This window comes from Microcaecilia unicolor, chromosome 7 (assembly GCF_901765095.1).
Source record: "Microcaecilia unicolor chromosome 7, aMicUni1.1, whole genome shotgun sequence".
Lineage (NCBI taxonomy): Eukaryota > Metazoa > Chordata > Amphibia > Gymnophiona > Siphonopidae > Microcaecilia > Microcaecilia unicolor.
In genome coordinates, this window is record NC_044037.1 from 32,944,971 (window position 1) to 32,959,250 (window position 14,280).

The 14,280-nt window shown below is 42.0% G+C and overlaps 1 protein-coding gene across 1 annotated transcript in view; it reads right to left on the reverse strand.

Moving 5' to 3' along the window:
* The window catches only part of MTM1 (myotubularin 1), a 199,101-nt gene that overhangs the window by 133,410 nt on the left and 51,411 nt on the right, over positions 1-14,280 (reverse strand). Inside the window, exons 2-3 of the mRNA XM_030208931.1 lie at positions 6,722-6,785; positions 1,869-1,941 (exon numbers count right to left, since the gene is read on the reverse strand). Of these exons, the coding sequence (XP_030064791.1) occupies positions 1,869-1,941; positions 6,722-6,784 (136 nt within the window). The 5' untranslated portion in view covers position 6,785. The remainder of the gene's footprint in view (positions 1-1,868; positions 1,942-6,721; positions 6,786-14,280) is intronic.

Sequence of the window (14,280 nt, forward strand, 5' to 3'; positions counted from 1 at the left end):
AACAGGGCACAATCTGACCCAGTAAGCAGAGGGAAAAGCACCATGGGATTAGAGCCTACCAACTACCAACATCGTGAGCATTTAACACAAGCTAGTGGAATCACGGAGCCCAATACCCTACACCCACCACGATGCATTGGTGATGTGACTCTGCAGTGCCCTTAACAGAAAAGGTATCACACTCACCCGAGACCCACATCAGAACCAGGGAAAGGCTGTCAGAGGATAGAACACATTCTGCTTTCATGGAGGTGGGTACAGCATTTGAGACTGGCATACAGGCTGGGAAAAAAGTTTGTAAAGTGTTTTTTTTTTTTTGGTGGGAGGAGGTTAGTGACCACTGGGGGAGTCAGGGGAGGTCATCCCCAATTCCCTTCCCCCAGGGGAGGTCATCCCCAATTCCCTCCGGTGGTCATCTGGTCAGTTGGGGCACTTTTTTGGGACTTGGACCTCAATAAAAGGGTCCAAATAAAGTGGACCAAATTCTCGTCAAAAACGCCCTTCTTGTTTTGATTATCAGCTAAAGACGCCCATCTCTCCTCGGCCGATAACCACGCCCCAGTCCCGCCTTCGCCATGCCTCCAACACGCCCCCGTGATCTTTGTTCGTCTCTGTGACGGACTGCAGTTGAGGACGCCAAAAATCGGGTTTCGATTATACCGATTTGGGCGCCCACGGGAAACGGACGCCCATCTCCCGATTTGGGTCGAAATATGGGCGTCTTTCTCTTTCAAAAATAAGCTGGACAGTAATCTAACTGAGTCAGAATATAAACTTGATGATTTTAAACTGGTCCAGCTGAAAGTGGCCTCTAATCCTATGAAGTTGTCTTAACTTCCTAAAAAAAACTTTTTTGAATTAAAACATTAATCTGAAGTTCCACTGAAACTGATGGTCCAAGTACACCCTTCCATCAATTTCAGGGAAGATTCAAAAACAAAATGGAGCTCAATAATCCTCTACCTAACCATTCAAGATGACGACCTCCCAACCAAATTAAAATACTTTTGAACAATTAGTTACAAAGGAGGTTATTACATAAGATTTGCCTTCAAAATGTAGACAGAAGACAGCTGTACAGAGTCATGCAGGAGGTCTGGTTTTACTTTCCAAGCATAAATTTTACTCCCTGGAATTCACCGGGATGCTGCAAGAACAGCATTCTCCACCTCTGGTGGAGGAAGTCCCAGATCTATAAAATAGTAATACCTAACCAGACCCATGTGCAATGTTCCCCCTGGCCTGGGGCTATCACTGTCAACAGCTGGGCTAAATTAAAAGGAGGGAAAGTTAAAAACGGAGAAAATGATGGTTTAAGGCTGGTTCTAATTGAACTGGCAGACAACAAGAGGAGGAAATCATCAGTCCATCCCAACCCCTCCCCCCCCCCAAAAAAAAAAAAAGTCACCTCCACTCTCGCTTGTTCTTTTGCAGTTAGGCAATGACTTCAAATCAGGCCTTCGCTATTTGTCAATTTCCTGTTAGAAAAAGGAGCATCTTCCAAAAAGATACTAATCACCAAGGCCCTTTCCTTTCATTACTACTCATTCCATATGTTCCAATATTCTTACATAGCATTCTACACACCTATGCCTCAATATACCAGACTGGATGAACATAATAGTCAAGTGTAATTTCAACTATATACAGCCTATGAAGAATTCATCAGTGAGAGGGTAGATCCATTGTAACAATGTCAGCTGCGTTATTCGTATTGTGTTACATTATGGCATTTCCTCTTTGTAAATCACCTGGAGCAGAGGAAAGGTGATTCAAAAATGTGTTTAAATACATATGTCTTTGTTGCTTATTGGTGCAGCATGTCGTCTTGCCTGGCAAAAATAAGTAAATAAATACATAAAATTTACCTGTAATTTTGCTTTCTCCTTGCAGAGAGGGTATTTCATCTTTGTGCTGCTGATTAACACCATCTCTTGAGGTCTTTAAACAGAAACATCAGTATTAATGGCAGAAGTAATTTGTCAGTACATGCAGCTCCTTACAAAGTTGGAGAGGTCCCACATAATATTCTCAGAAGTTGATTCTGACACAGAGCCTAAAAAGCTTTAATGAAAGGCGAGAGAAAAGTCAACAGCATAGAATTGTCCTGGAATAAAATGTCCTAGTTAGAAAGTAGCCTGAGCATATGCCTATACATATTTGCAAGTTATTACATGTTTGCCAGATGGAGAAAAAACATAATTCCTCAACAGGATGGAAAAATTATGTGCTGCCAAGTTGATAGATAGTCTTAGTGATGGCAGCCTTACAAGCTGCCACACTAGAATGGAACCTTTAGCTGTTGCTCATCAAAACATATTAAATATCATGTATGTGAATATCACAACTTTTGTAATGAGCTGCCCCAAAAGGGACTAAAAAATGTGGAACAAATTAATAGCTTGTTATGTTGCCATATCAAATACAGAAATATGAAAAAATGTCTCTCTTCTTTACATATTTCTTCATATGCAAGTGAAGAAAACACATTCGTGGTGGTATAGGACACAGGCAGAGGCTGGTCAGTCATGGCACGTGAGTGCTCAGGCGTGGCCACGGAGACATCATGCTTCAAGTGGATGCATGTAACACCTCTCCCAATCAGAGTATACATTAAAATGAGGCTCATTTTCAAAGCACTTAGCCTTCCTAAGTTCCATAGGTTTCTATGGAACTTTGGAAGGCTAAGAGCTTTGAAAATATGCCTCATTTTAATGTATACTCTGATTGGGAGAGGTGTTACATGCATCCACTTGAAGCATGATGTCTCCGTGGCCACAGATTTTTGGGATCTGCTGACATCGGGACTGGTCACTGTGATACACAAACTCAATGGACCTTGGACTTACCCAGAATGCTTTTCTTATGTTCTTATATACTTGTCATTATTTTTTGTGTGGATAAGAAAGCATGCTGTCCAGGATCACTCAGAGATATACTGAATTCACACACTAAATCAAATCTACACCATTACATCTGATGTTTTGCTCTTTATTTGAACAACTGTTGCACACATAGAAGCTGTTCTGTAACTTACTTAGAGATCTGGTCCAAGTGATTAATGATACAATAACCAGGCTGACTGACTAATGTAATCATCAAACATGTGCTTAATTTGGGTGCAGACTCCTGCTTGCATCACCATTCCTAGGTCATCAGTTAAATAAAGCTGTGCATGTCTGAACAAATTAGTAGGTAATTTATAAAGGCATGGAAGAAGGAGAAGAGATGAAGGAGGGCTATATGATTTCAGGAGAGTAAAAAGGCTGCAGAAATGTGGGATGAGGAGGCAGCTGCATGTACTAGGGACGAGCTGATGCAGAAATCTACTGTGATCTCAGCTGTGTTGTTACTGCAGGGTATATGCATATGTTACCGGCCGAGCAATGCCAGTTACTGCAGGGTATATACTAATGTTACAGGCCAAGCAATGCCAGCTACTGCAGGGTATATGTGCATGTTACTGGCTGAGCAATGCCAGGGTAGAGAACGGGTTTAACTTGCGCAGTATACATGGCCGTACAAGAGGCCATTAAGTATGATGTGGCAATACAGAAAGAGAAACAATGGCTTCCAACACAGTTATCATGAAATTTTTTTTGCCAGGTACAGGGTAGCATAGCATGACCTGATAACCCCTGCCCTGATAGCTTTCTGCACTGGCACCTCCACCCCCATCAGACCTGATCTTACCACCCTCTCTCCCCACAATTAAAAAAAAGAAAAAGAAAACTTTCCCTGGTGTCTAATGTCAACCCCATCCTACCAAACTGACTCCCCTGCTCCTGGCTTAATTTAAACAAAATCCCCTGGTGTCTAGTGGCACCCCCCTCCTCCTCAGGTTGTACTTTAAAGAAGGCAGGAGCAATGCCCATTTGCTCCTTTCTCTGCACCGCCATCTTGGAAAATGGCAGCACCAAGTCCCATGTGTGCAGGGGTCAGTTTTCCATATAAAGGAATTTTTCTCTTATTCTGTAGTTGGGCAGATGCATCGTGTGGGGCTGGATACCCCCATTTTCCAAGATGGTAACACCGGAGGAAGAGCAAGTGAGAATTGCTCCTGCCTCCTTTAAGGTACAACTTGGAAGGGGAGAGAGAAGTGGAGGTCATGTCAGATAGAGGGTGCCACTAGACACCAGGGATTGAGAATTCAGTTTAGGGTGGGAAGATGGGGTCCATGCAGATGCCGGCAGCCTGTGTTTTTGTTTTGTTAGTTTTTTTAATGTCACCTTTCCTGTCAGTGCATGAGCCAGTCACTGAAAGAATGAGTGACATTTAGCAATAAGCTGCAGATTACTGCTGCAATATTGGTGTATGGACACTTCATCACCATGGACATTTCATCACTGTGAAGGAGTATCCTAATGGTTAGTACAGTGGCCTGAGATCCAAGAGAACTGGGTTCATTTGCCACTGTAGCTCCTTGTGAGTCTGGGCAAGTCACTTAACCCTCCATAGCCCCAGGTACAAAATAAGCACCTGTATACAATATATAAACTGCTTTGATTGCACTCACAGAATGGCAGTATATCAAATCCCATCCCCTATAATATAATCAAATTATATGCCTGAAAAACTTGCAGCAAACGGGGGGGGGGGGGGGGGGGGGGGGAGAGCATACCAGTAATCGCATCTCTTTGTGCACATGTCCAAAGGAAACAAAGTGTCAACATATATTGGCACCTGTTCTTTTGCACCTAAATGTGACCCTCATTAAACACATACTGAAGCCACAGACCCCCGATTCTCTTTTCTGTTTTATCTACACAGGTCTCCAAGATGCTACCTCGCTTCCCCCCATCACCCTATTTCCATCTTCCCCAACCCAACTATGACATGGGCTATGTAATTGCCTGTCAGTGAAGAACAGTTGTGGTTTTGACTTTCCATTACCTTTGTGCAAAACGTTTTCCTCACACATTCATTGTGCATTAAGTGACATATGCTATTTTAAATGTAAATCTCTTTGCTCAATTTGCTGCACAAGTTTTTCGCACACATAATTTTTTAGCTTTCTGTGCATGATGAAAATACTGATCTTCTGCACCTAAATATGGGCCTCATGAAGCTCGTATTTAGGCCTAAAAGAACAGGCGCAGATATGGACTGCCCCCCTCCCCCCCCTATTTGCTGCAAGTTTCTGCACATATGATTTGAATACATTTAGCTTGAATATGTGATGAACTGTCAGGAGATGAAATGTCACCCAACTGCAATTTTAACATGATAGTAATTTACGTGCTTGTTGCTTACAGAATACTAGAGAAAAAATATCCGCCAGAAGGCGGAGAACTCTAGACGCCCCAGGGACAACAACAAGAAATAAAATAAAAGTGGGAGGACGACCAAGGATTCCAAAGACTGAAAGGATATATAATAATAAAGATGTTTATTGAGGTATAAAGACTCGACACAACGTCGTGTTTCGGCCGTTAGGCCTGCATCAGGAGTCTTAATGCCGAATGCTTTTGAGAACTATTTGATGAAGGCAAATCCTCAACAAAGGGAGGTCTTTAGAAAGACCGTTGTGAAGGTGAGCGTGCTTCGTCGTCTCCTCTGACACAACGCTTGTATAGAATGCTGCAATAAGCCAATGGCTTTCTATAGACCTCCCTTTGTTGAGGATTTGCCTTCATCAAATAGTTCTCAAAAGCATTCGGCATTAAGACTCCTGATGCAGGCCTAACGGCCGAAACACGACGTTGTGTCGAGTCTTTATACCTCAATAAACATCTTTATTATTATATATCCTTTCAGTCTTTGGAATCCTTGGTCGTCCTCCCACTTTTATTTTATTTCTTGCTTACAGAATACTGCAATATTTTTGGATTGCTAATTTTGTGGTAGAGCCACGTGCTGAGCTGGCTCTACTGCAAAGCTTTCTCTCTCACCATAGCCCCCCTTATAAAATGGAGGGAAGGGGAAACAGGGAAGGCAGATGTACACTGTAACTGCATTTTATTGCCAGCAAGTAACTCCTGGGGAAATTGTTAAAACCCTACCATTCACATCCAAATCCCTTTAAGCCATGAGCCAACAGGGAGCAGCACCCCCACATGTTCTCTGTTCACCGGCACATCTATCCCAACTAGTCCCAATCCCTACCCTCATTCAGTCTCCAGCAGTCAATCTTCACCAACCGATTTCCGCTGCCGAGCCCTTCAAGCTTTCTCTCCAGTTTTTTTTAATCCTTCTATATTTGCTCCATGGGCTTGCTGCCAGCGCTGCCTCTGTTTTCTTCTGGCACCATATGACTCTCAGCAAGACTCCCATACTGATCTCAATGAGAATAGTGAGAGAGTCTGAGCAACAAACGGCTCTGAACTACTGTGAACATAGTATCAGTAACAAGTCTCTTGGTTGTTGGGAGAGGGGAGGGAAGAGTCAAAGGGTTACGCAGGAGCAATGGGGGCCACCTCTGGCCCCCAGGCCTTGCAAAGAAAACATTAGCCTAGTGAACTACCTTAAGTAACAAGTTTAGATAAGAAAAAAAAAATATTTTATTGACATTTATTATAGAATACTTTGTTCTAGGGTTAAAAACAAAATAGATAGGGAATCCCAAATGTGATCCATGAGAGCGCCTACCAAAACAAGTTTTATAATAACAAAAAAATCTTCATTGTGGTTATCCAGAGAAACAGACAATTGGGGATTCTCAAGAGCAATATATGAAAATCACGTCATGAGACACACCAGTGCAAAAGAAATTAGACCTTACCCTTCTAAAAGATGAGCATTCCAAGGAGTGGGAGTTGTATTTTGGTGATGATGCTGCAGCCATACTAGAAACACAGAAGACAAAAAAAAGGGGGGTTGAAACAGGTTTCAATACCCACATATACACACACCCACCCACCATGACCACTTCCTAAATAAAGGCGGAAGGAGAAGAGAGGGGAGAAGGGTCTAAAGAAGAAAGTAAATGGGTATTCATGGGAGAATTTGGATTTTTCTTTTTTAATTCACCTTTCCAAACACAAACCAAATCTAAGCATAAGGCAAATTATATTTTAGGTAGGTATTCCCCTTCCTCAGAGGGTTTACAATCAAAGGGCTAAATTTATTAACCTGCATTAATACATTATCACATTACTGCTATTTAAACACATCTCTCTCTATAAAACGCACCTCCAACATTCTAATGAAGCCTCAAGTTTCCCAACATTCTAAACGTGTCATGGTGTAGATCGCTTTTTCTCCATGACTGTCTGCCCCACCCTCGCGTCACAATGTGACCCCTTGGGATCTCCTGCTTCTTTTCCAAAACACCTTGACGGAGGGGGGGGACCCCTGCCGCACACTCTCATTCTTTCTCACACACACACACTCTCACTCTCACACACACTCTCACACAGACAGCCTCAAACTGTCACACACACGCACACTCGCACATTCACTCCGTCTCTCTCTCTCACACACTCTCTCAAACATACACACTCCACTGAAAACCTTGCTAGCGCCCGTTTCATTGGTCTCAGAAACGGGCCTTTTTCACTAGTTATTAATAAACAGGTGTCACTGATAATAATGAGAAGCGTTAAATACCATGTTAAATGGCAATACTATAAATTAATGCATATTAGTAAATATAGCCCTAAGTTTGCATCTGAGGCAATGGGAGAGTGAACTGATCTGCCCAGTCATGAGTATCAGCAGGAGACACAGGAAATGAACCCTGGCATTTTTAAGACTTTATTTCATTGTAGGGTGGGGAGAGTGGGTAAATGGTGGTTTATGGGAGGGAAGAAGTTTGTGAATGGAAGCACTGGGGAGAGGAAGTTTCCAGTGCCAGGGGTTGAGCATGGAAATAGTAAAAGAAAAAGGAAGTTGTGGACACAGAGGGGACGATGCTGAAAATTAAGCTAGGCTTTGCACACGGGTTAGCTCAGCTTTACTGCATAATTCTGTGGATGCACAATACAAAAACTAAGTTCTGACCTGGAGCTAGCATTGCACAAAGTCTTGCATAGACACCACCAAGCAACATATTTAAATCCATGGTAATAAAGCTAGTATGGTTTATTTATGTGAAACAAGATAGAAAATTCTACATGATAATTTCTAAGATTAACAAATTTGTATCAGTATCTATTTACATTTAAGCCCTGGATTGTACAAATCAATATTTGTCCTAGTATCATCAAAAAGAATCATCTTCAATTCCTAACTGCAAAACAGAAAAAAAAGAAAATGAATAGCACTAAGAAACAGTACAGGGGAAATTGGGAGTAATGTATAAAGAATTATGGAGGAAGTTAAGGAGCGGAAGTAGAGAATTACACGGGGGACAAAGTTTGTCCCCATCCCCACAGGTTCTGTCTCTGTCTCCATCCCCGTGGGCTCTGTCCTCATCTGCAGAAGCCTTGAACACTTATGATTTCACATTTAAATCTTTTTATTAAAGTATAAAAAGGAATATGTTGTGCAACTGTTGTTTATAAATCACAAATAGAAAACAATAACAATGAGCAACTATAATAACCCCTCTCCACCACCACCTTCTACCCTTCCAACCCCAACAATAGCTGACTTCTACTACCCCAAGGAATCCTAATCCACTCTGTTAAAAGTCTAGGGCTACAAAATACAACCCGTTTGTAAGCCCTAGCGGGGGAGAAATATGCCCTATAAAACACTGTTATGATTTTTTAATCTGTGGATGAATAAGTCATCAACAATCTCAGGATTCAATCTTGCACTCCTGTCTTCCACAGTCCTTCCTGCAATAGATGATGTCAGAAGATGTGCTGGTAGCAGGAATGTACAGGATCCACCATGAATATTTTGCCATGTTTGCTTGTTTTTCCAAAAAATCTAAATATCGTCGTCTTCTGCGTCACTCAAGCATAAATAACAGTCCAGTTCATTAACAGGCTTCAAAGTAGAGAATGACACGGGAACAAAGTTTGTCCCCATCCCCACCCTGCCCCCGTGGGATCTGTCCCCATCCCTGCTCCCACCTCATCCCCTCAGACTTTGTCCCTGCCCTGTCCCTACGGGCTCTGTCCCCGTCGTTACTGCGGGTCCCTGTCCCCTACTGTTACCACAGGTCCTTCTCTAAGTGGAAGATCCCCAGGAATCCTAAAGTGTTTCTATTCCATCAGTATGAGACTGGTATCAGGAACACATTTTTGAACTATTGCCTGGTGTCTGTTAGAGAACTAGCACTACACTGAAAGCAAACTCAGCTCCCAGAAACCAAAGAGTTTTGTGTAAGCACACTATACAGCTTAAATAAACTGACAGTTTTGAAGGGGAGAGGGAAGAAAAGTCATTGGGTATCAGGAAAAGTATTTGCCTTGGTGGAAGCACAAGGAGTAAATGTAATAGTAAATATGGAGGGATAGGAAAATTGTTGTTTACAGACAACTGTATAAGGGAAACATAAGAAATGCCTAATGAAGATTTTGTTACAATGGTTGGCACTGTTTGAGATGGACAAGGAAGCTGAAGGAAACCATCCTGTACTTTTGTTTGGAGAGATATTAATTCAGTCCCTGATGTCTACGATTGGGTGGAATCCTCCCATCTTTTTTTGTGATCAGGGAATACTTGGAATAAAATCCCTGGCCGCTTTCCCCAAGTGAAACAGGTTTGACCTGTAAGAGAAGAGAATTTCCTTTGTATGTATTTCCCAATATTTTTTTTTGTTACATTTGTACCCTGTGCTTTCCCACTCATGGCAGGCTCAATGCGGCTTACATGGAGCAATGGAGGGTTAAGTGACTTGCCCAGAGTCACAAGGAGCTGCCTGTGCCTGAGGTGGGAATCGAACTTAGTTCCTCAGTTCCCCAGGACCAAAGTCCACCACCCTAATCACTAGGCCACTCCTCCACTCCATATTGAGAGCGTAATCTTGATGCTCTCGGTAGGCAATTTGGAGGCTGGTCTGCCAAACGAAGACAGTACACTAACCGGACTATTTTGAGAACTCACACATCTAAGGTTATAGGGTGTCATCTGTCTGCGCAAAAAAAAAAAAAAATTAGCTGCCTTCATACAAGTAGGCTATTTGGAATAGATATTGGAACTGAGACTATGTTTTTGTAAAGGATGTCAAAACTACATTTCTAGTTTTGACTGTGACTCAAGTTGAGACTTCTGGGTCCTCTGCTATCTAGGACAAGAGGGAGAACCAGCAGACTGGGAAAGTAGGAGGATGGATACCTATATTTATGATGATGATAATAATAATAGTACCACTCTTGCCCTCTGCACTGATCTCCTGGAAGAGGAGGCTGGGTTAGAAGTGGGTCTGGAGAGAGTCTTAAGGATGTCACTGTGCTGCTTGAGGAGAGTAGCTGCATCTTGCACCACATCTCTGAAGAAATTCTATCCACAGCACGCTATGTCAGCAAGCTTTTCCTGTCCATCTTGCCTAAGGTCTGTGGCCCACAGCTAGACAAGGCTGCAGGTGCCAATCCCCATGGCAGAAGATCTCAATGACATCCTGAAGATATCTTAAGTTACTCGGATTATATTTTCTACACTCATTACCTCTGGCTAATTATGAGTGTAGCTTATTGGCCTTGTCCCTAGGAAGAATGTCCACAAGCTCAGCAATAGTGTGCACTATGTTCCTCAAGGACAAGCCCATGAAGAAATGCTAGGATGCTATGCAGAATGAGAGTATAGCATTCTGAAACAATATCACCCCCATAAGATTCCAGGGGCATCGAGACGTGAATCTTGGAACTCCTGGCTCTTTTGAGAACAGATTCAACCACCACAGAATGGTGAAGCTGCTGCTTCTTGAATCTTGGGGCTTCCTGGACTGTCACAGCTTTCTTGGTGTAGGAGGTGGGGGTGGGAAGCAAAAAAAAACTGGAGGATATCCACTATTTCTGCCCTGGAATCCTTTTCCATCTCTAACTGAAATGAGATAGCCTGAGCCATCTACCATTTACAATTGATGAAAGAGTTTTTCTGGTGGGGACTTGTATCTCTCATGTGGTGGGAGGAATCTGAAGGGACATCAGTGGACTTCTCCTCTGAGAAGCTCTCTAGCACTCTAACTCAGACTCACAGAAGAAGTCGGTCAGTGAAGTCTGAGTTTCTGCCTGTCTGGACTACTGATAGTACAGTCAGGCCTCCTACATCATCAAGACACCGAGGATTCCCAATGCCTCAGTGACACTTCTCCTAATACACAGGAAATGGACATTGATGCAATTGACCTCAACTCTGAGCCCCCTCCAGGCCTTTGTGTCAAAGCATCTATTTCAGACAGGCATGAGTCTCAAGTATCAGCTGCATCATCCCTTCTCTTGATAAAGTCGAGGTTGCACCATCATTTCAAATGAAGTAGTGGTCCATTCACACCTCAAACTTCTACATGAGTTGCTTCTCAAAGGCAGAGGCATCAAAACAGGCATGGCCATGTCCTCCTGAATCACTTGAGATAAATCGGAATCCATGATCAAGGTCCATGGAGGCCATCACACCCTTTCCTAAAGACACATGAGTGGTCCTCATGTTAAGATTTCAAGAGAACAATGGTATCCCACTGGTGATCTCGACACCTCTGTGTTCTCAGTGCCATGATGGAATCTCTCAGTCTCCGTCTGAAGTCCTGCATCGCACTCCCTCAACACCACTGAAGATGAGGTTGATTTTGTCTTCTTCTTCTTCAGGTGAGAAATGGACAATTACTACTCCCCGTGGAATCTACCAATGCTCACTCTCACGGATGATCAAGATACTCTTGATTTTATTTTATTTATTTAAAAAATTTATATTCCACTCCATCTACGGTTCTGGGCGGGTTACAAAAAACATACATAACAGTTAACAAAAATATCACATAAAATAACAAACAAGCAAATAAAAAGCAGTATGCAAATGAGTCTCAATACCATATGCCTCTTGAAACAGCCAAGTTTTAAGTTCTTTTTTTTTAATGAGCAAAAGTAATACTACAGAAAGGTCTAGGTAATGCATTCTACAGTTAGGTCCCATGATTCTAAACATGGATTTCCTACTAGTTTCAAGTCAAACAAAATGAAAAGAAAGAACCTCAAATAAGTCTTGGGAACCAGAACTTAGAGACCTAGCAGGTTGACAAAGCCGTAAATCAGAGCAAGAATAGGTGAGAGCATCCCCAGCTCCAATGACGCTTCTGGTCCCATGGATACTGATGTTTTCAATGCTAACATTGATGGACCAGTCTCATCACTGAAAAGCTTTTTTCTACATGGATCTCTCTCTTTGACATCTATGTACAAAGAATACAATGAAAGGGATCATGGTTGGGTCCCAGGCACTGCAGACACCATGAATGGGTATGGTCCTGTTGCACCAGGAACACCTTTTGAAGCTACTGGAGTCTTCTTTTGGAACATATCATCTGGAAAATAGCTAAATCCAAAAACTCAATGATGACAAAAAGTACCTGACTAGGAGCATGAGGCCTAAATTTGCCAAGGCTAAGCTAACATGAAAAAAAAATGAAAGGAAATTTGAAAAAGAATGAAAAATCTGACTGATGAATTATTAGGTAAAAACATAAGAATAGCCATATTGGGTCAGACCAATGGTCCATCTAGCCCAGTATCCTGCTTCAAACAGTGGCCAATCCAGGTCACAAGTACTGGCAGAAACACGATTAGTAGCGATTAGTGCTTAGAGAAAGTACTACATGACAGTGACAGGACTTAAAGAGCAATTTTTAATTGAAGGTAAGGCGCTGAAGCAACCATGACAAAAAAAGAGGTTTGACCAGCTCCGCAAAAATGATTAGACTGAGGAGGTCCTATGAAACTGCAGCTGGCGGGAAGTAGTGCACATACTTAGTGAGCTTATTCCAAAGGGTTCTGGAAAACGTTGCTGGGGGTTACTGCTTCCCACACCAAGCCCCACTGATGGCACCACCCATATACGCGGATTCAGTCCTGCGTGTCCTTGAAGAAAAGGTTAAATTACAAAAAAAAAAAAAAAAAGCAATAACAGGCAAACTCTTAGCACAGCACTCAGTGTGAAATGCCATATGCATATCTTCCATTATTGTTAATAGTAGTGGTTTATTTTCTAGTTCCCAGCACAACACACAAGAAATTTATGTTAAGCATAAGGAAATATATATTGCTTATCATCTAAATTAGAATTAGCAGCATGGTAGATTGTCATTAACTTGGTATCACATGGTGCATTGTCATTAACTTGAATTCAACACAAAGCTGAAATGAATCTGAAGATTTTCATAATTCTAATATACACAAAGGGCCATTGTAAAATACCACTTACCAGTCAGCACTGAGGAGCTGACTGGTTATCAGATCTATAGAACATAAGTTATTTTTTTGCGCTATAAATAGATTACATATGCATTAAGATGGAAATTTTATATAACAGGTTACTTAATTTGTATGTCGCATATGTGCTTAAGTTACAGCAGCTTTCAAAGGGGAATCAATCTGTATAATTTTCCTTTGAAAATTATGCCACTGAAAGAACCTGCACACATTAAACCAGTCGTTCGGTATCACCGCATACTATTATGCCGATGATATTCTCTTATATTCACTACACAGATAACTATGCCATTGACCTATCACCCCTATGGCACTACCTCAAAAATGTGGCTCTCTGGATGAAAGAAAATCATCTGGTTCTTTGATAAATCTACTACTTGTTTGAAAACAGATCACACCCCTTCCTTGTCTTTAATTCCAGTTCTCTGATTCACTGATCCCTACAGTGGAATATATTTTCACTATATATAAAAGAGTGATTTTGGACTCCTGGCTTTCTTTCACAGACCAGTGTGGTAGCCGTTGCTTTTTCATGCGGCTGTATGCGGTATCTTTTTTTCACCTATCCACACCCATCCTGTTAGAATATCAATGATATGCTTTGATGTCCCCATGCATACCTCCGACCCACCCCCATCCTCCCACCCTGTCAGACTGTCATAGTAATGCTTGAATGTTTTCACTTATATACACTGTCAGCTAGCACATTTGCTTATTTCCGATCTGACGAAGAAGGGCAACCTTCGAAAGCTAATCAAGAAATGTATTAAGTTATGTCCAATAAAAAAGGTATCATCTTATTTTCTTTTCCATGTTTTATTTTGTTTGATTTCTATTAATAACTTTCACAGACCAAAATGTCCTCAGTTCTGAAATCAGGCTTTGTTGTCCTCTGTTCCAAAATCAAACATATAAACGGCGAGTGACCGACTCACTCGCAAATGCGCAGTAGAGACTTCCTTCTCTGTCCCGCCCCCGCGTCAATACGTGATGACGAGGGCGGGACAGAGAGGAAAACTGCGCCGCC